This window comes from Solanum pennellii, chromosome 11 (assembly GCF_001406875.1).
Source record: "Solanum pennellii chromosome 11, SPENNV200".
Taxonomy (NCBI): domain Eukaryota; kingdom Viridiplantae; phylum Streptophyta; class Magnoliopsida; order Solanales; family Solanaceae; genus Solanum; species Solanum pennellii.
The window spans coordinates 2,894,090-2,919,208 of NC_028647.1; the positions used below are offsets into that span (position 1 = coordinate 2,894,090).

Consider the following 25,119-nt stretch of genomic DNA (forward strand, 5'->3'; position numbering starts at 1 on the left):
AACGTGTGAATTATACAAAACTAAAAAATTGAGCCACGTAATTAAGACAAAAGTAGGTCGTAAATTGTAATTAAGATAAATTATAGCTATATTAACTAATTAATTAGTATATATTTGCTTATACACGTAATTTTCCTTATCGATTAATTCGTCCCTTTTTTAACAAGCAATAACAAGCAATTGGGCTTTTTCCATTTGAGTTTATTGGGCTTTTCCCATTTGGATTGGACCAATAGACCAAGTCAGAGGCCCACACTTTTTGATGAATAATTTCAGAAGCCCATATTCCACTGATAGCCTATTACTATAGTTACCAATCAGGTCAAAGATGTCTCGGGTTCAAATCTGGAATACTAACTCGTTTCTAGTATGGTGCGTTTGACCCCCTCCGGCTCATCATTTTTACGTTAATAGTTACCTACTAGTACACAAAACACTTGATGTGCTTAATTCGATTCTACATCACATAAACATCGTTCTTCGTAGCGTTTTCCCTTCAGCTCCCTCTTCTGTCGTACATGTGCTCACCAGAAATCTGCATTATTGTTTTCTTTCAACTTCTTGATAATGAAACATACCTGCTCCGAGTTTGAAATCTCTTTTACTTTGAAATACTAGTCTATCGCGATTACCAATCTAATAACCACGTCATAGAAAGGTCTCGACTTCCATAAATGAAAAAGTCAATAACTTCTACGTTAATCATCACAATTACTCCACTTCCCTTCCTTACTTCCAGAATTTAACACGATAATATTTCGTCAATCAAATGTTCCATCAACTAATTAACACTACATTAAGGCATATATTATATTAATTATTAGTCCTAATTCCACAATCAAACCATGTTATATTATTTTAATATTTATATTTCGATTAATTTGTATACACTTTCCAATCATATATTTTTTTCTGCATTAAGGCAAACACAACTTATTATATTCCACTAAAAAATTATTGTAGTTAATATGGAAAAAATAATAATTAATGACCCATACTTTCTTTATACTAGAACTATTTTATTTATTTTTGTGATTTATAACCCTAAGTATCAATTGTCTCCATCAAAGGAGCTGTTATATGTTGAAGAATGATGCATCAAATTAATTACACCCCATGTTGTTGGCAAATGTCTAGTCATCATGGTCGTGATGGGATGAATACAATCTTTTCGTTCTTAATTATATGTATTGATGAGTTCCAAATTTAGGTTATAAAACGACTTTAAGAATGTAATAAATCTGACATTTTTTTATTCTTTATAATAATAGAACTTTCAAAAAATTATAAGAATCTAGTGATATTTATGAGTATCGAAAAAATCATAATAATAAACGCGTTCTCTATAGAGATAGCAACACACACTTGTCACATATACGTAAAGTTCGATGCAGTGGCGGAGCCACATATATTTTGAGGATTGTCGATCAAATACTTTTTGATCAAAAAATTACATAGCTTAGCTTGGTAAAATATGTTTTTTATGTATAAATATTACATACTGACATTCGTTGACTCCTACTTGAGTTTACTTATTTATATTTTGACATTCCTTAGTCAAAATTTTGAATTCAACACAGATTTTTGTCTTCACATATGTACACATACATCTAAGTTCCAATAAAGGTATGTTAAGGAATACTTTTATATATTAAAATAATGGACCTTGAACAAGTACGATTCTAATTAACTAATGGCCAACAAAATATATCGAACATCGAATAAAAAAATATATTCTAATCTAGAACTTAATAAGTTTGTTGAAATAGGGTCCCAAATAACCCTATACTCTTTCTTATTACTTCTTGGCCCTTCATTTTATTATGAATAATTTATGGCAAAAGTTTCTTCCTTATCCAACCCCCAACTCCCTAGTAGGTAGATTAGTATATTTCAATGTTAAATTAAACCTTAAGCCCACATTTCACAATGATTGGGTAAAAATTTATTCGCATCGAGTATATAGTTCATATTTTAAAGTATTTTTGTCGTATCGGTGAATAGGAGGTGTATGAATATGTCTATAAAAATTAAGTGTAAGAGATTGATTGTAGCATGAATTAGAAGAGGTATGATATAATCAGACATAACAAGTTAAATTATTCATAAAGACACGACTCTATATAGTAAAGTTTAAAGGTCGAAAATCGAAGAAATAGAAGGTCAGTCGATAATTAAGCCTTGTCGTACTATATGACGTAGCCAATAAAAGTAGGAGACTAGTCCTCCTTTTTAATAGTCGGATCGTCTCTTATTAAATATATACATTGTATTTATTTTGTATTTTATTATTCAGCGTTAATATATTGTCTTTATAAATTATAATTCTACTTTAAAAATATTTTTTATAAGTTGAGTATCTCACAAAAATAAAAGAAAAAATTTACATATATCTTATTTTCCTAAAATAAAAATCAGATTCTATTTATAAGACTTTGCACAAAATAAATTTTGGTATTTAAAGCAACTACTTTGTGACACATGAAATTGTGCTATAGAACATTACTTTTCTAGTAAGTGGCCGTCACAATTAATGATTGAAAAATCAGCACCATATATAAAATAACATTAATTAGAATATTTAATAATATTTAATAATATAGTTGAACTTTGTCCCTCAACTTATTAGCTCTAATTAAATTCAAAGAAATGAACCAAATTACGAGTAATAAGTATTTTTTTATTTTTAATTAAAGGTGTTCGATTCAAATTTCCTGAAATACAAAATAATTTTTATTAGAAAGCTCTTTACTCTTTCGTGTGAGATTTTTCGATATGAATTTAAATTTTTTTGATATTTAATTTAAATACCGAACACCAAATAAAAATTTTTTTAAAAAAAATCAATAAATGTAAGTTCTTTATCTTCAATATACAACCATGTGCCTTTGGAAAAGAAGTCACATCCTAAAGGCCCCCTTTCTATTATATTTTGTCTTTTGTAATTCATTGTTTTCCTTTTAATTAAGCTTCTCAAATAAAAATAAAAATAAAATGCTTGTACAAAAGATTTGGAAATGTTTAGTTAAACTTTTAAGGGAAAAAGGTCTGATATACCCCTCAACTTTGTCATTTGGAGCTGATATACCCCTCGTTATAAAAGTGGCTCATATATGCCTTTACCGTTACACAAACGGCTCACATATATCCCTGCCGTTACAAAATGGCTCATATATACCCTTCATTTAACGGAAGTTAAAAAATTAGTTTTAAATTTATATTTATTACTAGTAAAATTTTTAAAAAAAATTATTTAGGGGTATATATGATTCTTCTATCAAAGTTTAAGGTATATTTTAATTTTTTTCATACATAAATTATTTTTTGACTTTTTTTATTATAATTATTTGAGTTTCTTATTCTTATTTTGTTTTTTTCTTTCATTCCTTACTTTAAAGGAAAAAAAATTAAACTATTTTTTTGTGTGTATTGTAATTTAATTTCGTATTCGAAGAAAAAATTTGGTCATCTACAATAAGTTTTACAAGAATATTAGTGAAACATAAATAAATTTGATTATCAAAATAATAATTACAAATTAGTCATTGAAACAAAAAAAGGTAAAAAAATAATAAGTTTGTCGAGGATTAAATTTACTCATATGGGATTATATTTTTTAGAAAAATAATAAAAATTTAGATTAAAATATTTTTTTTCCGTTTCCGTTAGAGGAAAAGGGTATATGTGAGCCATTTGTTTACAAGTAGGGGTATATATGAGTCACTTTCATAACAAGGGGTATATCAGCTCTAAATGACAAAGTTGAGAGGTATATCAGACCCTTTTTCCAACTTTTAATTAAAAATTTATTTGTTTTTGACTTTTGAATCCTTGTAAAAATTATGTAGCCGATGAATGAAATTTCTTCATTCTTTTAATTAAAAATTTTGAGTTTAAGTCGTACAAATAAAAATATGACATGAATCGAGCTAAGTAAGATTTAAATATCATCAAAGTATAAATTTTCTCTTTATTTCTATCTATTGATTTAGGGGATCAACTTTTTTCAAACAAATAAATAATATAATAAATGAAAATTAATTAGGGAAAATATTGATGTTTCAAAATTAGGAAGGGCAACCTTAATTTAGATGAGAAGTTGGTTGAAATATTAATTAGCTTGAAGAATAATGCTAATTAAAAACCGTTAAATTCAATAATCCAATAACACAAATCAATAATATTTCTTCAATTAAATTTATCAGTCGATTCAATTTTTAGGCAAAATTTTAAAACATTTACACAAGCATATTACTTATTAGATAATTATAGATAAATGTTTCCAAGTAAAAATATAATAAAAACGGTGACTATCGTACTATAATGAGCTAAAAAGGACGACTTTTACAAAACGTCTTTTTAATATTGATATATATAACTTAAATCTTGTTTTAATATGCGGAATTTTAATTATATTTTAATCACTCATTAAAACTATAGTATTTTTTCAACTAACTTTTCAAGCTGTTAAATGTACAATCATTTTCATAAACTGTTAACTCAACCTATTATTAAATGTTAAAGTTGATGTAATTAATTGTTGTAAAGTAGAAAGATGATCATAATGGAGTTATCATGATTTTTTTTTATAGTAAGTAAAATCAAATTAATAATTGATAAGTTAGAAGAATTTTAATTTTTCATTTTATTTTTCTAAAATAGTATTAATGATTTTTAATAATAATTATAGAAAGTTGAAGACCTCACTTATAGAATAAATAATTTAGATTCATAGTATATTAATATGGTTGATAAAGTAGGTGGAGACATTTCGTGGTACATAAAAAATCTATTTTAAAATTGATACCTAGTATAAACTAATAATTAATATGATCTTTTTTTTCTTTTCTTTTTTTGGAGAAAATTTAAAATTTCATAAATTTGACGGAGTTGTATTTCACATATAGTCATTTAATTAATAATTTTTATTTCAGAAAGTTTTTTTTTATTGAAGAAAATATGGAATCTAGAAGAAGAATGGTTGTTTAGGATAATAATAATTATTAGTTGAATGATCATCTGAAAAATTAACTAAAATATAAAATTATGATTGTTTCGTTTTTACCTAGAACATCTAATTTAAATTTTACAAAATGATAATTGTTCATTATGTGCTCATGTGATGACTTAAATTGGTGAAAAATTCACTACAATTTAATTAAATTTCTTCATAATTGTATTTTCACAAGTTGATGTATAATTATATGTCTTTATCAAATATGTATACAATGTATATGTAGTGCATATTTTATATCAGATATACATATTATATAATACATATACACAATATATATATATCATATAAAACCAAAATGTACAAGTATATTTATTTTAGCCATGCTACTAAACTAGATGAATAAAAATACATTTATGTAACTTCCCTTTTAATTGAATTCATAATATTTTGAAGATATTTTTAACCATTTTCCGCGATTAAAACAATAGAGGCAATTGTCAATAGTATGACATCCTTGAGAAGAAATTGAAGGCCACTTGTATTGATAATGAAAGCCACATAAATGTAGTAATATATTAGATTTAAACCACTACACCTCTTACAATTGTCACATATCTAACTTTATTTATCTCTATGGATCTCTTTTTCTTATTTATTTTTACCTAAAAAACATGTGCAACCCATGTAACTAAAAAATCTCTCCATTCAATCCCTTCTCGAAATTCACTGATTCAACTAATTTAGATTCATATTAATAACTTTATCAAAAAGTACATGGTGCTTCCTATCACGAATATATACAAATTCAGAATTTCAAGTTTATGAATTCTTGTAACAATTTCAAGTTAAAAAAAAAACATTACTGAGTTTTCCAATTTGTATATTATGATTTGAATACTATTCTAATAAAGTATCAGAATCGAAGTTCTCCATTTCTAGAGTTTGAACCGAAACACTCTTATTAATTTATAATTATGATGAAGCTAAGGGATACAAACTATATGACCACATGCACACATAGGTGGTCCCTTTCACCTTAGTTTATTTTAATATAAATATACAACTCATAGCTACCCAAACAAACCACACCATACCAAACAAAACACAAACTTGTATCACTATATTCAATATTTCAATATGGGAACCCTATACCAACCTCTTGAATCAACAATGCAAGACCTAAAAGTCACAATCCATAACACTAGCTTAGTCTTCCCATCACAAGAAACTCCAAAAAAACCTATGTTCTTACCAAATATTGATCAAGTCCTCAATTTTGATGTCCAAACACTACATTTTTTCAATGCAAATCCTGAATTTCCACCAGAAATTGTGACGGAACGACTCCGAATCGCGTTATCTAGGGTTCTTGTTCCTTATGATTTTTTGGCTGGGAGACTTAGGATGAATCAAGAATCAAAAAGATTGGAATTTGATTGTAATAGTGATGCTGGAGCTGTATTTATGGTTGCTTCAAGTGAATTAACATTAAATGAGATTGGTGATTTAGTTTACCCTAATCCTGGTTTTAGACAATTAATTGTTCATGAGAACATTGATATTTTGGAAAAAGATGATAAACCACTTTGCATTCTCCAGGTATATATTTGATCTATCTCTCGTGTTTATATTATCTGTCTTTTAAGATTTTTATACGCTTTTTTAAAAAAATATTAAATAGTTGGGACTCCGGATAAATTAGGTTTTGAACGATAGATTCATCTGAATCATGTATTATATTTTTGACATGAAACACACACACGTGGCACATGCACACACGTATACACATTAATAGGAAAAAGTATTACAAATTCTAGATCTGCCTCTGATAATAAAAGTATTTGTCTAAATTATATATTTTATATCTTCTTTAAAGGTTTCCCTAGCTAGTTGGTGTAAGGAATGTAGATTATTTTTTTTTTGGGCGGGGGGGGGAGGAGGGTAATAAATTCTATCAGAATTTTAGACATAATATATTCGATGAAATTCATATAGCCAACTGACTGAGCTATTAAGAGTTTTCGTAATGTCAATGTTTTCTATCTAGAAAAATAAATGATGATCTTTCACATCTTTTATCTAATAATAAATAATAATAGGACCAATATTTTCCAATAACAACTACACTATGTGAAAAATTGTCTTTTTTTTTAGATTCAACATTTGATACTCATGTTTGAAGGCTAACTAAATTTGATTCATATTGAGAAATCCTATTTCTAGAGGTAACTTTATCTTTACCAAAGACGATTAGCTTATTTTAGTGCTTAAACCTGAGAAATTTAATGTTTTTAAAAAAAAATACTTATCACTCAACGATAGCGTTTGATTGGTAATTGCTAGTCTTTAGATTTAAGTTCAAACACTAGTTAGAAAGTAAAAGTATACAAAATTGTCATCACTTATTAATACTATACTATATACTATATACTATATACTAGTATATACTATTTAGCCATTTTAACTTTTTTCATAGGACAAATAGAGGGTTCATATGTACCTTTCAAATAATTATTCCTTCACCTACTACCTAGCTGTGCTTTATAAAAGTTAATAAACACAAATATTAATGACAGACATTCATAAATCTAAAATTTATATATTTTCAGTGAGTTCAAAATGAATTTATATATATATATATATATATATATATATATACTTAAATAGATTGAGTCGAGAATAATGTATTTGATTGAACTCACCCTAATTTACCTTTCTTTTCAAAGAAACTTTTTATTATTTTTATATTTTATATTGTTGTAAGTTTTTTGTATGTAACTTTTTTTTGTTTTATACATTATTGATTTATTCTTTTGTGGACAGTTACTTATAGTTATCTTTTAGGGGATTTGATAATGTAAAGTTATAACCATTTAATTGTTTACTTTTTGGTTAGGTTACATCATTTAAGTGTGGTGGTTTTGCAATGGGCTTTTCAACAAACCACATAACCTTTGATGGAATAAGCTTCAAGACTTTCTTACAAAACTTAGCTTCTCAAGCATTTGATGATGACAACAATAACCCTAAGCCCTTAGCCATTGTCCCATGCAATGATCGTACCCTCCTAGCCGCTCGTAGGCCTCCACGTGTCACGTTCCCACACGTCGAATTACTCAAATTGGATGTCCCCATTGGTGTAGAACTAAATGCTAAAGTATTTGAAACCCTACAAGAAGAACTTGACTTCAAAATATTTAAGTTCAATCCAAGTGACATTAATTCCTTGAAGGAAAAGGCAAAAGACGAAAATACCCCTAACGCGAAAATCACGAGTTTTAATGTGGTAACTTCTTACGTATGGAGGTGTAAGGCGTTATCGTATGATGATGAGAACAATTCAGAGCGAGTTTCAACTGTTTTATTCGCGGTTGATATTAGACCTAGGTTAAATCCACCATTGCCACAATCTTACGCTGGCAACGCTGTGCTGACGTCCTACGCGTCAGCCACGTGTCACGAGCTTGAAGAAGGGCCTTTTAGTAAAATTGTTGATTTAGTGTCACAAGGGGGTAAAAGAATGAATGATGAATATGCAAGAAGTGCAATTGATTGGGGTGAGATTAATAAAGGATTTCCAAATGGGGAATTTTTGCTTTCATCATGGTGGAAATTAGGGTTTTCACAAGTTGAATACCCTTGGGGTAAACCAAAATATAGTTGTCCTGTGGTTTGTCATAGAAAAGAAATTATATTATTATTCCCAAATATTGATGATGGTAAAAGCAACAACAATGATGGGGTTAATATATTTGTGGCTCTTCCTCCCAAGCAAATGAACAAATTTGAGTCTTATTTTAACAAGTTTTTGTTGGATTGAGCTTTTGTGTTGTTTTTTTTTAATCTTAATGTTGTAAACTTGATGATGTGAGTGTTGAATTTTAATTATATTGTATGGTGATGTTAAAAGTGTAATAAATTATTATATTTTGTATATTGTTTTTGATTGAATTAATGAGCTTTTGTGTAATAACGATTTTATATATATGGAGTGAAGTGATTATTCTTTTTAAAAAAAATTCTATCTTATTACCCTCTTTTGTTTAAGGCTATTATCGATTGATAAGGCTTTGATCCAATATTGAATTCGTTTTAAAATATATATGTATACCTCTTTTTTGGTGTGTGTGTGTGTTATTAACAAGTATTTTATATATGTTGTTAAAAAAAATGGTGAAGTGAGTGTTAAATTTTAATTATCTCGTATAATGATAGCTAAATGTGTAATTTATATATCTTTTTGGATCGATAAGCTTTATGAATATTAATGTAATAAAAATTTAAGTGACCGTATATGGAATAAAGTGATTATTCTTTTATTTCTCTCTTTTTCGCCTTTGATTATTATCGATTGATAAGACTTGATCAGACAAATTAAAACTATCAAAATACTAATTAATAACACTATGTAACATAATTATTGATTTATAAAGGTTCAATACAAGATATATAGAAGAAAAATTATTCTTTAATGACACTCCAAACATATATATAGTCATCACCAATTCTTTTAAGAATAGTTGATATTACATTATATGATGACTACTAAAGACTTTATAGTTATTTTTTCGATACATGTATATCACTCCGGGCTTCTAGAAAATATCGATAGACGTATATCGAATAATCCTCTAAAAGTGACGGGTTTTTTTAAAGCAATTCGACACTAACAAGTAACAACAACATTTTAAAAAGATTTCTAATAATATTATATTCTACGACCACCAGTACCATTTTCTCTTTGACAATTGAAATAAACCGCAGCTACTGGTAATCCAAAATTATAGAGCCTTGCAAATTCCCTCGTATCGAAATTTTGGCGATTTTCGGGAGCATAGATGATTTCTCGACGCAATTGACGAAATAAAACTAGAACAAGTCGATGTATACCCATTGTAGGTCTTGGACACTCATAAGATACAACTTCATTTCCTATATCACACAAAAATAAATAATCAAATATATAAATGATACGAAAAAATTCACCTTACAGTATAAAAATTCTTTTCTGAACAAACTAAAATTCTTATGAGTAAACGTTAAACCATGATATATTAAAATTTTGTATCAATCGACGATATATATATATATATATGTATATGAAAAACTTACCAAAGGTTACTCCTGTGCTTGCTGGAATATTAGTGACCAACCTAAAAAGAAAAATTTGTAATAAGAGTATTAATATTCAAGTTAGACCCAGTATGGTAATTATGAATTCGATATAATTAACTCGATAATTTTAATTCAGATTATGTATTTTTATACTGCTTTAAATTTCATTTAACGGTACAACACCGATTCGGAATAATAAAAGGAGATAGGGCTCATAATAACTAAAAATTATGGCTCTGCCTCTAATAATGTTAATATGCATGCAATATGTGAATACGTCATTTGTCCTAAATTTTAATCACTAATGGAATTATTTGTAGAAAAAAAATGTGTTAATATTTTTTTTAATCTAGTGTCTTGTTCGTAATTGACGTAGTTGACGGTAGACCCTTTTGGTACGGGTAGTTTACAAGTGTCTTATTCGTAATTTATTCTAATGTCTTATTCGTAATTTATTCTTTTTGATTTTCCATTCAGTATTATATCTATTTATGAATTTGACTAATTCGAATGTTAATATGCATGCAATATGTGAATATGTCATTTGTCCTAAATTTTAATCACTAATGGAATTATTTGTAGAAAAAAAATGTGTTAATATTTTTTTTAATCTAGTGTCTTGTTCGTAATTGACATAGTTGATGGTAGACCCTTTTGGTACGGGTAGTTCACAAGTGTCTTGTTCGTAATTTATTCTAATGTCTTGTTCGTAATTTATTCTTTTTGATTTTCCATTCAGCACTATATCTGTTTATGAGTTTTACTAATTCGAATTCACTTTCAAAATTCTATTTTAAAGAATAAAACATTTCATACCCTAACTTTGATTTCATTCCTAAAGCTCGAATCTCAAATCTTTTGTAATTTCGGATTTACTACCCCACCACATATTTAGAGATACTTAATAATTAACCATGATATGTTAGTACTCTTGTATTATCAACTTTAATTTACTCATTTAGCTACTAATTTAACATGTTAATATTATAATTTTTAAAATTAAAAAAAAAAAAAAAAACTAACCAGTGCAAATAGTCTTTGTGACAAGGATTACTTGGAGTTGGAGCATCAGGATCCACCATAACCTTCATAAATCAGAGCAAAAAATAAAATTTAAAATGAATTTTCTATTATAAAAATTGGAAAAATAACTTCGATTACTAATAAATGTACGAAGTTATTTTCTGAATAAATTTAAGTTATATACTATGATAGTATAACGAAAAATTTATACCATCATGTAATTCAACATGTATCATGCTACGTATTTACAATGCAATTTAATAGAATTAATAACAATTACTTACTAAGTAATTTTATTATATAAAGAATATTCACATCACTAATACACATAAATTATGTTTTTAAACATTGTTACCTATTCTAATGCTCAACTATTTTCATCAAAAATCTGAAATATTATAATTTTTTTATAACTCTTTCTGAAATATTGTTTTCGATAGACCCACAACTCAAGTAAAACATATATAAAAAATGAGTAAGAAAAGCGGGAGAGTTATTAATAACAATAATGATAAAGGAATAAATCCAGACAACCTTATCTAGATTCATATCCTTAGTAAATTTACGTGTGTCATGTCATATTATCACCTTTATTCAACATTTCTTCGACCAACCTCTCCCTCTCCTCATACTCATCAACTAAAATATAAAAATGAAAAACGACACGTGTACAAAACAAAAATAATGGAACTTGTGTATATAAGTGTATATATATGGTATACCAGAGTATAAAAAGTCTGAAAATCATCTCCTCCAACTTCAACCCTAGGTTGGTTGACAACCATAGAAGGCCTCAAATCACAACCATTTCTAATCTCCTTATTGTTATAAACAACTCTTAGGTTAATAGACTTTGTGAATGGATCCAAAACATCCCCTATCACTCTAGCAAGTCTCAATGTATCTCTTTCTCTTTGCATGATGAAATACTATATATGCAATGAGTCAATGATCATATTGAGTTAGAATTAAGGGGTATTTATACAAGCTAGTTTTTGGGGTATATCCACTTGTGTTTTGTTCTTGTGTCACTCCATGTTTTTGGCATTCTTTTTGTTCTCTCTCTCTTTTTGCTCCAACTTGATGATATAGCTCTTTGCATATATGCCATTTTAAAGCACACAAACAAGAATCTTATCAATTCCACAAAAGTTTGATTTTGGGGTAAAGTCAAAGTGTCATGTCACTCATGCATATGATTTCACTATAACTTAAAAAAAAAAAATTTACTCCCTTTTTGTTTCAATTTATCTGACATTTTTTATTTTTTCAAGAGTCAAACATTTTAAGTTAGACCAAGAATTTACGCATGAAAATTTTTATATATTTTTTGAAATGAAATTTATATATTTATTTATACGCTACAAAGAAGAAGAAAAAAATTATGTAAAAAGTACTATAAGTCACAATAATTATTTTAAAGATATATGAAAAATCTACGGTCATTTGTTTGAATCTCAAAAGTCGAAAAGTGCTACATAAATTGAGACGAAGGGAGTAACTTTTAGCACCAATAATTATCCATATTAATTAGGAGTACTGCGAAAGCTTTTACCGTCATTAGTTAATTGTGATTGGATTCAATATCGCTATAAACTTTAGGAACATTTTCAAATAGTGTTAATTGTCTCTAAAAAATATCTAGTGACAATTATAATATTATCATTAATTAATTGTCTCTAAAGATCAGAACAATCACTTTATTTCGTTGCATTACTTTTTATTATTTAACCAGCGAACTTATAATATAATTATCTTTAAGGACGTAAAATATAAATTATGAAATATTATAATATAAAAATATTTAAAAAATCCTCTAAGAAAATTATTTGACTTAGAATAAAAATTGCTCAAATCATACTAAGAAACAACAATTCATTGTCTCAATCAAAGTGGATAATATAAGAGTCCTACCCAAATAAGTCACAAAAAAAATGAAAATGACCAAAATAAGTTGCTATTTTAGAAAGTAACTAAAATAGACTTAGTGGAAAAAAAAACTCCACTTTATTCGATATTCTAAACATTTTTGTTATTCTCATAACGTATATATTTTAGTATATAATGGAATTATTTATTACACTTTATAAAGTGTAAGTTTTTCTTACACTTTATAAAGTGGAAAAAAATCTTGCACTTCATAAAGTCGAAGAAAAAATTATATTTTACAAAGAGAAATATATATTTAACACAGGTTTCGACCGATAAAGGAGAATGTTGTTGACAAGTCTTAGGCTCCTTTCTAACATAAATTTCAAGTATTATTAACTTGATTTGATTTATGTAGTCATTTGAACCCTCAAAAAGTCGGTCAACAATTTGTCGTTCTAAATAATCCACTCTCCAAAATTTATTTGTCCTTGTTATAAAAATGAGTAGGGTATTTTTAACTATAATCAATTTATAGTCAGTACTATTTATGCATTTTTTTTTTTATAAATTGATGAAAGAAATTTATGATATCGGATATTAATTGAATATTTAGCATTGTGTTTGGGATAACAATTATAATAAACAAAATTTTCTTCATGTATAATTTCGTCATCCCAATAATCAAAAACTCTAACTTTTGGGGTAGAAGACATTTTTTTGTGATTGAAATGACGAAAAATAGAAGATTAAAATGTTGAAAGTGCTATGTTTGAATGTCCTTAAAAAGAGTTTGGAGGAGAACTCAAAATAAAAAAATAAAAACACATATGTAATAATTTTTTCTTTTTTTATGATATGTCAAAATCAATATAATTGTATGACAAACACTGCAAGAGCTTCATAAAGCTTCTGAACGTGAACATATTTCTATTTGTAAAACATAATTTTTTTTCTTTCACTTTATAAAGTGTAAGAAAAAGTTCCACTTTGTAAAGTGTAAGAAAAGTTTTACTTACAAAGTGTAAGAAAAACTTATACTTTATAAAGTGTAACAAATAGTTCCGTTATATATTTAAATATAAACATTATGAGACTAACGAAAAACGTTTAGAATATCTAATAAAGTGGAGTTTTTTCTTCTACTAAGTCTATTTTAATTACTTTCCAAAATAGTAATTTATTTTGGTAACTTTTATCTTTTTGTGACTTATTTAGATTCTGAACTCATAATATAAATCTTATTGATGAGTTACGATGGGTCAACTGAAACCTATTCTTTGAATTACGTGATCATATATTATTTTATTTTATTCTCGTGCAAATTTAATGTAAAGAGACCCATTTAATTTCATAATAAAGTTTTTTTCTTCATTAACTATTGATTTTTTACTCAAAATACTTATAAATTTGTACAGATATTAGTGACCTTCAAAGTAATAAAACTATGACTAAAGAAACTAAAGAGCATAGTTAAAATGACTCCCATAATTTCGAGAGAAATTGTGTACTAAATAAATTAATGTAGAATGATTTTTTTTTCTTTTATAAAAATCCTTGCTAAAGCAGTCACATCGACGAAGAACTATTTGTTTCAACCTCAATTTTCTTTTAAAAAAATAATTTTATAAAAATGTTTTTAATAAAGCAAACACATCAACGAAGAGTTACTTGTTTCACCCTCAACTCTCTCTTATATATTAAGAGAATAAATATGTGTGTGCGTGCATATATATATATACATATTATATATATATATATAGAAATGGTTGACTTGCAAGAATTATTAAGAATTTATTATTCTGTAAGTGATAAAGACATTTAAAAAGAATAAAAAAAGCAAGAAATTGTCTGATTCATTATTATATATTAATTAATTAAATATTTTTTATTACTTGTATATTTCTCTTAAATTAAAGATTATCGAATATAAATTAACATAGTTAATATTAGAGTAACTACAAAATTGAAAGTCATTTTCCACTTTATGTAAAGATAGCGAAGAGGATAAAAAAGAATACTCTACTTTTGTATATTTCCTTTCTAAATTATCCTATGAATTTTTATTTCAATTTAATTTATATGTACAGATCAGTATTTTAAAAGGCGGAGGCATGAGGCATGAGGTATGAGGCGAAACGTTTTATGTAATACGGGGTGAGACGTAAATCTTGAGATACGGGGCGTAACTCTTATGGATCTACAAATCGTAATCTCATATATATTCAATTTTATAATTTTATTACTAAGAAAATAAGCAAAAGTAAAATTTTTAATTATTTTACAAATAAATTTTATTAAATAGCCTATAATATAAATATAGAAAAATATTATAATTTTTATTAAGAAAGGTATTAATGACTAATAATGAAAAAAAGTATTACAATTACTGTTTGAGAAATAGTATTACCAATAAATTTTTTTTAAAAATGATTTAAAACAGAAAAGGTTAAAATTAAAAAAAATGCTCAGGGCTTACGTTTTTACTCTTGGAACTTATGCCCTATGGATCTACGTCTTCATTTTATGCACCAAAATATTTTTGATACGCCCACGCCAAAAAAAATATTTTTAAAAATACTGATGCATGTAGTGTAAAAGAAATTATATATATTTTAACATATTTTAAAAGTTAGTTTATATTACTTTTCAAGTTACTACTTCATTCTTTATGAAAAATTGTTTTCTTATAATTATATTTTGATGACGTGATTGTATAAAGAAAAAATATGCGCTGATATTAAAGGTGTGTTTGGTACGAAGGAAAATGTTTTCTACGAAAAATGTTTTTTCTGAAAAATAAGTAGATTTTTTATCTATTTTTTCATGTTTGGTTGGTGAGTAGAAAATATTTTGCGGAAAAGATTTTTAGTGTTTGATTTATGAATGAAAAATGTTTTTGAGAAACATCTTTTATTTTTACTAAAGTAGAAAATAATTTTTTTAATTGAAAATATTTTTTTAAAAATAAATATAAATATTTTCTTGGGGTTTGGGGGCTAGGACTGGGGGCAGGGGAAGGGGTCGTTGGTAGGGGTGAAAAGATAAAAAATTGAAGTTGAAAATATTTTTTAAAAACAAACTTAAATTAATTTTTTTTGGGAGGGGTGTGTGTGTGGAGGGGGGTCGAGAGTAGGGGTGAAAAAACTTAAATTTTTTTTTGAGAGGGTTGGTGGGTGGGTTGAGAGCAGGGGTGAAAAATGAAATTTTAAAGTTGAAAATATTATATAAAAACAAACTTAAAATTTATTTAGGTGTTGGGGATGAAAAAAATGAAATTTTGAAGTTGAAAATAATTTTAAAACAAATTTAAATTTTTTTAAAGGGGGTAGGGGGCTGATCGGCGGTGGGGGCAAGTGTAGGGGGATAAAAAAATAAAAAAAAAAATTTAGAACTATCTTTTAAAAATAACTTTTATCAAAAATAAAGTGATTTTTTCAAAAAAAAATATGATGATATGAAGTTGCTGAGGCTTTGAAAAATATTTTTCTTAAGTTTTGAAAGGAAAATAAATTTGAAAAATATTTTCCAAAACATTTAATTCAACAAACATAAGAAAATTGAAAAATATTTTCCTTTCATACTTAAAAGTTAAATCTTTTTTTTTTCTAGTCAATAAATAATGCGTGAGATATATTTAGGCGTCAAATGTTCGAACATGGTATAATTCGAAGGGGGGAATATTTGGTCCCATTTTTTATTTAGAACATTATTCGTTTGGTCATAAAATCTATTTATTTGAATTTTTTAAATTTTATTTAAAAATTATTTTTTTGGTCATGAAAAGTATAAATCCAACTTAAGTTTGTTCTTCAAGTAAAAAATAATCTATAATTCATTTTTTATTTTTAAATTATTTTTAAATATATTCAAGCATGAATATTATTTCAAATATTCATTGAGAAAATATTATGAATCCATGGCCAGATAAAAAGGCCTCTAAATTTGTTTTCAAACTTGGAATAATAAATCTTGGTCCCACGGAGAATTTCAGTATCTCAGTAGATTAACCTGGTTAATGAAGGTCTATCGTGTCTCATTCCTATTTTTTTTTAAAAATAAATAAATAAAATAAATGAACTTGGTCCCTATTTTTTTTAACTTTTTTTTTTGTATTTTCACCCCTCCCTTTTACGAATCCTATTTTTATTGGGAAATGATTTGATTCTTTACTCAGCTTGGATCGTCTTTGAAAATTCTTCGAAAGGAGTCAAACGAATCATCTAACAGTGATCCCTCCTTGAGAGCGTTCATCTTTTTTTCTCTATGGTAATTCGAATTCATAATTTTAGGGTTGAAGATAAAGGATATTTATCATCTAAGTAATTCCCTCTTGCCATCTTCATCACATATAATACACAAGTCGACTAATTTTTTTCTCTCTTTTGGAAATTAATACCTCATTTGTTATTAATTGTTTTACCTTTTTTTTAAAAAAAAATAATCCAAAAAAGTAATTTTCTTATTTAGTAACTCTTTATATCCCATATCTACATTGATATACTTATGATTAAAAGATTCAACAAGCATTTTTGGTATACCAAATATATTTTTAGTCAATATTACAAAATTAGAATATTTTTAATTGCAGAATAAATCAAAATAAACAAATTAAAACAGAGCGAATAGATATTTTTCATATTTGAGACAAGTAACTTTGTGGCTTTCACATTTTGTTATGAGTCCAACCCAAATGAACAATTTTACTTTTAATTTTCTATCATTTTTTTTTTCTAATCTATCTAATATTTTAATTGAAGTCATTGTTTCATGATTCCACAATAAATATATTTTTTCTAAAATATTGGTAAATACATGAAAGTCTATTCTTGGACTCAAATGTGGGATAAAAAAAGGTGAGACTTTCATTAAGAATATTCTATTGAAAAGTATGATAGAGATCGCAAACAGAATATTTTATGTTTGACGATGAATAGCAACATTATGTCTCAATTATGTTTGAAGTAGATATACGTACAAGAAAAATTAAAGGAAAAACTACTTAATTAGACAAACATTCCTATAATATTTACTAATTCTTCCTATAGTTTGAAATAATTACATATTGTTTCACTAATTAATAATTTCATACCAGATTGCAGGCCAAATACACTAAGATACATGTATCTTTTACCATATACGCTAAAATAAGGAGAGGTGAGAGAAGGAGGGAGGTGTACGAGATAGTCTATGTACACAGACAGATGCAAATTACACTAGATATGTGTATCTGGGGTACAAGATTTAAGGAGAGAGGCTAACGAGAGAGTCGGATAAACGTGGATCCACTTGGATACAATGTATCCACAAAACTACATCTAATTTTGTCCCCACATATCCAAACCCCAAAATTAAGTAAGATTTCTAATATTGAAAACTAGCGTGAATCTAAGTAATTAGTGGTTAAATATTGGATTTGTATGGTTAACCCAAAAATTTAAATGCAAGCATAAATTACATGTGACATCCACAATGGATATTTGTGCACTTTTACCTAACTAAATTTGATTTAAAACAAGCCCAATCAAAGTGACAGCCCAAAAGGTTACCAATTTGGACCCAATGTTTGAAACACCATGGTGAAAACCCAAAGTGGTTAAAAAAGACAAAGATCAATAGCCCATTTAGAAATGAAACAAAAGAAAATTTCATAAAGGGCTATAGTATCAGTTTATATTATGGTGGACGGTGACGACGTTATTGATATTTACATAACATCGCGATATTTTTCTGTTTATTTTGTATATGAGTTGTCGCGCATGTGTATCTATGATACAATTTTTTGGGAGGGCATTTAATTATGTGTGTGAAGGCCCAAGACTACATTAATTAGTTGCCTTCCTTTCTAAAACATATGATCCAGCCCAACAAAGTTAAACCAAATTATCAGCTCATTTTTTCAAGCCCATTATACAAGAGTAATTTAAGGGAACATTATGTTGTATAGCAACTTAAGCCAATTAATTATTAATTTTTGCAATATTTTTTAGATTATTACAAAATAGCTAAATTTTCATTTTATAGAAGATTTTTTTAATGCATTTTTTGTTTTTACATACATTAAAAAATTGATATAGATATATAGAGTGTGCCGAAGAAGTATTGGGCAAGTGATAAGATAGGATATGACCCTGTTTTATGTTATCGAGGGGTGAGAACGTGATTCCAGATATGAGGGTGGAGGACACGTATTTGGTGTAGAAGGTTAATAGTTAGTGTATTATTTTTTTTCTATGGCAACAATTTCAATAATCATGATCTTCCAAACAAACTGAAGTAGGGATATTCACGGGGCATGAAACAGGGTTTTATTATTATTTATTGTAAGAAGTTCTTCCAGTTAAAATACGATACGATTTGGAGGACATAAGTTTCTTGATCAAGCCATAAAGATTTTCAATGGAATTTTTTTGTCTAAGGGAATATCAACATAGACAAAACTTCTTGAGCATCTTAGAACAGAGGCGGATATAGTGTTTTAGTTACGGATTCATCTTGGTAAATCAAATGGGAAGACCGAAATTGTAAGAATACATTGAGACTTACTATTCCATTACAGCCTTTGATGATATTGAGAGTCTGTTTGGGATTATTGTTAAAATCTGTTTATTTTTAGAAGCATTTTTTGAAAATGACTTTCCATAAAAGTGCTTTTGAAAAAAACAATTTGTGTTCGACTAATTCATTTGAAAATTGTTTTTGATAAGCAAATTGTGTTTGATTAAATCTTTTTTAAAATTGTTTTTAAGTGTCTAAATTACAAAAAAAAGATAAGTATCAATGTACTTTTAATATGAAAATTATTTTTTATATATAAATTATTTTAAATATCTACTATAAAAAATTTAATCAAACATTATTTTTTATTGAATTAAAATGCACATATATTCAATTTTTCAATTAATATTATACATAGAAATAAAATAAATAAATATTGATATGATAATTTAGATATAAATAAAAATGTCAAATATGAAGTAATGATAATAAACGTTAAATAATAACAAAATATTACTATATAAAAGTAAAATTCTTAAATGAAAGTTTTACCAAATTATGAGATATGCTTTTTCAAAAAAATTCTTCTATTGATTTGCCGAACACTATATTTTTCACTTTTGATCTTTCAATAACAATGTCAAACAAGCTCTAAGAATCAAATATCACAATAGTTATCGACTTAGTAATGAAAAAATGCAATTCTCTCATGAAAAAACTTTTTTTTTTTTGCCTTCGAATTATAAAAGAGCTAAGTTTCTTCTTGATACTTATAATTATTTTTTTTTGTCATTACATAGTGGGATGGACCCTTCTGTATCATGTTACAAAAGTAAATTTTAGAACAAAATCTCTATAGGACAAACAAAAAATACAATATTTTGTGACTTGTGAGAGTGGTTTAAACACCATTGAGATATAGGTTCGATTCTATTGAAAAGTTTGAATTTTATTTTTCAATGGTCCTATGAAATATGCATAGCACAAAGAACATCAAGATTTGGAAGTAAAGATGGTCAAGAATATATCTACTTTTACGAGTTTGAACGAATCCAATAATCTATATTAAATTCGTATAAATGTCAAATTATGAACTCATACATTAAAATGAGTTATGAATGCGATAATAAATTCATACTTAATTTAATTTAAAATTCTAGGTCCAACTTTGAAGGGTCTAAGATTCCATTAAATTAAATATTGGATTCTACAATTTTTTTATTGGGAGAAAAAGGGTTCATTCTAAACTTAGAGAAGAGTTTTTACTAAGGAAATTTTCACATATAGCCACTTAAAAATAGTTTAATTATTCTTCATAGCTATAGTTTGATAATTACAATTTATAGCTAAATGTTATATGGAGGATAGAGGCGAGCGAGACTGGGAGAGAGAGATGAGAGGCGAGAAAGGGGAAAAAGAGTGGGAGAAAGGTGAATTATTTATGTATATCTGTTAGATAATTGTATATTATACATATGTATTTGTATATATGGCAAGAGAGATTGGGAGAGGGAAGAGAGAGACGAGCGAGAGAGGGCAAAGAGTGGGAAAGAGGTGAATTGTATATGTATATAATTGTATATTATACATATGCAAGCGAGACCGGGAGAGGGAGGAAAGAGGCGAGCGAGATTGGGAGAGGGAGGAGAGAGGCGAGAGAGCACAGAGTGGGAGGGAGGTGAATTGTATATGTATATAGGTCAAATAAATGTATACTATGTGTATGTGTTTGTATATTCTGGCGAATTATACATAAATAAACGTGACTAATTATACAAACTCGAAGTCAGCCCACGTAATTAATGTATAATGTTAGTCACTAGTGGTAATTATAGCAAACTATAGCTATGATGAGAAATTAAATAATACTATAAGTTTGTTTAACCACACAGTTTTCCCTTTTTATTAAGGCTCCTCTTTTTTATCAATCATTCATGAGCTAGAAACATCAATTTGTACGTTATATCGTTTTGTTGAGAACAAATTATCTTGAAATTAGTTATCTCGAAACTTAGTGGTGCCGAAAAGTGGCCAATGACCTATCTTTATATTATAATTTGTTTGAAACTTTAGAATAATAACTACTTCTCGATTGCAACAACAAAAGATAATAGACATAACTAAATTGTATCGACGAGTATCATCATCATATATTTATACTAGAAGATCATAATACATCACAATTAGAATTTATTCTATATTTGCAATATAAGAAGTTGATCGACGTCTGTTTGCCACGACTGAGATTATATTGCTCCTGTTATATAATATAATATTCCTCTTCTCTCTGATCCGACAATTGAGATTGCTTTCCTGCTATATAATTATTCGCAACGACGACCACCGGTGCCATTTTCCCTTTGGCAATTGAAGTAAACAGCAGCAACAGGTAATCCAAGATTGTAGAGTTCAGCAAATTGTCTTGTATTGAAATTTTGACGCCAATTTGGTGCATAAACAGTTTCTCTTCCCAATTGACGAAATAAAGAGAAAACAATTCTATGTATTCCCATTGAAGGCCTTGGACTCTCATAACATATAGCTTCATTCCCTACAATAATACAAAATTTTAGAATTTTTTTACATTTTTATACTCTTCAATTTCTAACGTGCATAAATAGATACATAAACTTATAAAAGCATAATACATAAATAAACCATTTAACTTTGTTTCGAATCACATTTATGCCCTTCAACTTTTGATGTGCACAAGCAGACACTTAAACTTGTATAAAGTTGAACAAATAGACACACATGTCCTACATGTCATTTTTTGTCCAACGTGGTGTCCTACGTGTATTTTGCCATGTAGGACTCATGTGTTTATTTATTTAAAAGTTGGATAGTTAAAGTGTCTGTTTGTGCAGAAAGTTGGAGGTCAAAGTTATAATTTGAAGCCAAGTTTAGGGTCCAATATATGTATTATACCAACTTATAAATGTGTGTTCTACATGACATATTATGTGTCCTACAAGGTATAATTATACAAATAAGTTCAAGTGTATCTCACTTAAAGTACGAGATCTCTAAAATGCAATGTATACTTGATCAACTTTATACAAATTTAAGTGTGAATACATCCAAAGTTAGAAGGCACGTAAAGTACGAGATCTCTGCAAAGTACCATATAGAATGTGTGTCTACTTGTTCAACTTTATACAAATTTAAGTGTGAGCACATCCAAAATTAATAGACGTAGGTGTCAGCTGAATCCAAATTAAAACAACATGTTTACGTGTCATACTATTTTCAAAGCATATCATGCTTACACTAGTACTAATCACCTTACATATACCTATACATTATACATAAATAGAATAATATACATTATACATAAATACAATAATATAATATATATACATATATATATATACATATATGTATATATACATACATATATATACATATATATAAAAAAAAATTGAAATGTCTCAAAATTTGGTAACCAACAAAAAATTAAAATCATTAAAAATATGAGAAGTATATTGTTCCCTATCAAAAGAAATTCTATATATATATATATATATAAATAAAAAAAAATTGAAATGTCTCAAAATTTGGTAACCAACAAAAAATTAAAATCATTAAAAATATGAGAAGTATATTGTTCCCTATCAAAAGAAATTTCAATAGAATATATTCTTCTTTATAGTACGTAGAATCTATAATTATTGTATTGTACCCAAAAATAAGTGCAATCTAATAAAGTTGTACCCCAAGAAAGTAATATAATATTTGTAAAAAGTAGAATTTCTTAAAAGTTTCGTCAATGAATTTTTTATTTTATTTTTTATTTTGTTGATTTTTAGAAGAATTTTGTAAATTTCGTAGAATAAAAGGTGGGGGAGGTATTAATTTTAAGTTTTTTCATTACTCTAAAGAATGAAAAAGAAAATAAGAAACTAAAATAATGATAATTAAAGAAGTCAAAAAATGATTTTTGTATGAAAAAAAATTAAAATATACCTTGAACTTTGTTAAAAGGATCGTATATATACCCCTACATAATTTTAAAAAAATTAAAGTCAAAAAAATAAAGTTAATACTATTTGTTTCACTTCCGCGTTAGATGAAGGGCACATAGAGCTCCTTTTGTAACGGTAAAGGTATACGTGAGTAATTTGTATAACGATAACGATATATATGAATCACTTTCATAATGACAATTCTATTAACTCTAAATGACAAAATTAAAAGATATATCAGACTCTTTTTTTTTTACATTATAAAACATAAACTACTATTTACTACTACACAAAGAAGGCTATATTCACATTGTTGGCAACATACATTATATATTTATATATATGCTTGGTTTAATAAATATATATACAAGCATTGACAATTTTTTATACAAGTTGAGATTTAGTGTAGTAGGATTGTGAAAATTCGTTTAGATTGTGAGCTCTATCCTTAAACAATAGGGTTTATACATTTTTATTTTATATTGACACCCCTTAATAAATATTCTGGCTCGTCGCTGAGTAAAAGTAATAATTTGAATGGAACGAAATATATAAATATTGCATGATTAATAATAATAATTAAAAAAAAAAAAGATTTACCAAAGGTTACTCCTGTGGTTGCTGGGATATCAGTGACCAACCTAGTTAACAAAGTTGATCATAACACCATGTTAAATTTGGGTGAATTTTATAATTCTCTAATTTGAAAATGACATAAAAAATTATGTAAAAAAATATTTTGCAAATGATTAATGTAGAAAGAGCATCCAGCATTTTGAAAATAAATAATCAAAGTTATTATTTATAGATGGTGTAAAAGTTTTATATATCTTATTGTAGAGTATAATATATTTTATATATCTATAATTAATATTATTCCTATTTTAAATATTTAAAAATGTAGTAGATAACATGTTTTTAACTAACTAAAATACATTAATAACGTAAAAAAAAATTAAAAAATATCAAATAAATGACTGACCAATGTAGATACTCCCTCAAATTTGGGTTGCTTGGACTTGGAGCATCAGGATCAACCACAATCTTTCACAATGAAATAACAAAAAAAAAATTCACAAGTCTCGAAGAACGTTCGAAGATAAAAAAAACTAAACAAGACATTTGTTTATCTCACATAAAATTATTTAATAACGATATCCTTTATATTTTATTCACAACTCGATCGGGTTAATAAGTCACTATATATATATATATACATAAGTTCAGATTCTATAGTGTAATAATAGTTGAACGATTCATTTCATCCCTAATCAAATTAGTGGTCTTATCTTTAAGAATGTAAAATCTAAGTAAATTAATCAGCGTAAACTCGAAAAAACAGATGAAAAATATAATATGAATTTTACCAGAGTGTAAAAAGTGGAAAGATCATTTCCTCCAATCTCAACCCTAGGTTGGTTAGTAATTTGAGAAGGCCTTAAATTAGTGCCATTGATGACTTCCCTATGGTTATAAACAACACTTAGATTAATAGACCTTGTGAATGGATCCAACACATCACTTATCACACCACCAAGTTCTAAAGTGTCTCTTCCTCTTATTGATGACATGAAGATTGATATATATATAGAAGAAGAAAAAAACTATATATATACAATTAATTAATAAATTTTACAAGTCACAACAATAGTGAACCATGGCTATTTGTACTAGAATTTTTTTATACTTCAT

At 26.9% G+C, this 25,119-nt stretch overlaps 3 protein-coding genes across 3 annotated transcripts; 1 reads left to right on the top strand and 2 right to left on the bottom strand.

The window, feature by feature from the left end:
• The first annotated feature begins 6,018 nt into the window (after nt 1-6,018).
• LOC107004898 (fatty alcohol:caffeoyl-CoA acyltransferase) lies at nt 6,019-8,940 on the top strand. The gene is made up of 2 exons (XM_015203302.2): nt 6,019-6,556; nt 7,854-8,940. Exons 1-2 carry the CDS (start codon nt 6,095-6,097, stop codon nt 8,775-8,777), a joined length of 1,386 nt encoding a protein of 461 aa, XP_015058788.1. The 5' UTR covers nt 6,019-6,094; the 3' UTR covers nt 8,778-8,940.
• Nucleotides 8,941-9,405: 465 nt separating this feature from the next.
• Nucleotides 9,406-12,177, bottom strand: LOC107003427 (protein FLOWERING LOCUS T-like). Its single transcript, XM_015201752.2, has 4 exons — nt 11,818-12,177; nt 11,096-11,157; nt 10,070-10,110; nt 9,406-9,889 (listed from the first exon to the last, which is right to left on the bottom strand). Exons 1-4 carry the CDS (start codon nt 12,013-12,015, stop codon nt 9,666-9,668), a joined length of 525 nt encoding a protein of 174 aa, XP_015057238.1. The 5' UTR covers nt 12,016-12,177; the 3' UTR covers nt 9,406-9,665.
• A 9,402-nt stretch (nt 12,178-21,579) lies between these two features.
• LOC107004214 (protein FLOWERING LOCUS T-like) lies at nt 21,580-25,050 on the bottom strand. The gene is made up of 4 exons (XM_015202455.2): nt 24,795-25,050; nt 24,410-24,471; nt 24,028-24,068; nt 21,580-22,013 (listed from the first exon to the last, which is right to left on the bottom strand). The coding sequence occupies exons 1-4, from the start codon at nt 24,996-24,998 to the stop codon at nt 21,787-21,789; spliced, it is 534 nt and encodes a 177-aa protein (XP_015057941.1). The 5' UTR covers nt 24,999-25,050; the 3' UTR covers nt 21,580-21,786.
• Between the last annotated feature and the right edge of the window lie 69 nt (nt 25,051-25,119).

What these genes read in the sequence shown, in the direction of transcription:
- LOC107004898 (XM_015203302.2), top strand. Translation starts at nt 6,095, where the DNA reads ATGGGAACCCTATACCAACCTCTTGAATCAACAATGCAAGACCTAAAA. An exon ending in AACCACTTTGCATTCTCCAG is followed by an intron (nt 6,557 to 7,853) that starts GTATATATTTGA and finishes CTTTTTGGTTAG; the next exon opens with GTTACATCATTTAAGTGTGG.
- LOC107003427 (XM_015201752.2), bottom strand. Translation starts at nt 12,015, where the DNA reads ATGCAAAGAGAAAGAGATACATTGAGACTTGCTAGAGTGATAGGGGAT. An exon ending in TTCAGACTTTTTATACTCTG is followed by an intron (nt 11,158 to 11,817) that starts GTATACCATATA and finishes TGATTTATGAAG; the next exon opens with GTTATGGTGGATCCTGATGC. An exon ending in AAGCACAGGAGTAACCTTTG is followed by an intron (nt 9,890 to 10,069) that starts GTAAGTTTTTCA and finishes TGTGTGATATAG; the next exon opens with GAAATGAAGTTGTATCTTAT.
- LOC107004214 (XM_015202455.2), bottom strand. Translation starts at nt 24,998, where the DNA reads ATGTCATCAATAAGAGGAAGAGACACTTTAGAACTTGGTGGTGTGATA. An exon ending in TTTCCACTTTTTACACTCTG is followed by an intron (nt 24,472 to 24,794) that starts GTAAAATTCATA and finishes TCATTGTGAAAG; the next exon opens with ATTGTGGTTGATCCTGATGC. An exon ending in TTGAGGGAGTATCTACATTG is followed by an intron (nt 24,069 to 24,409) that starts GTCAGTCATTTA and finishes TTTGTTAACTAG; the next exon opens with GTTGGTCACTGATATCCCAG.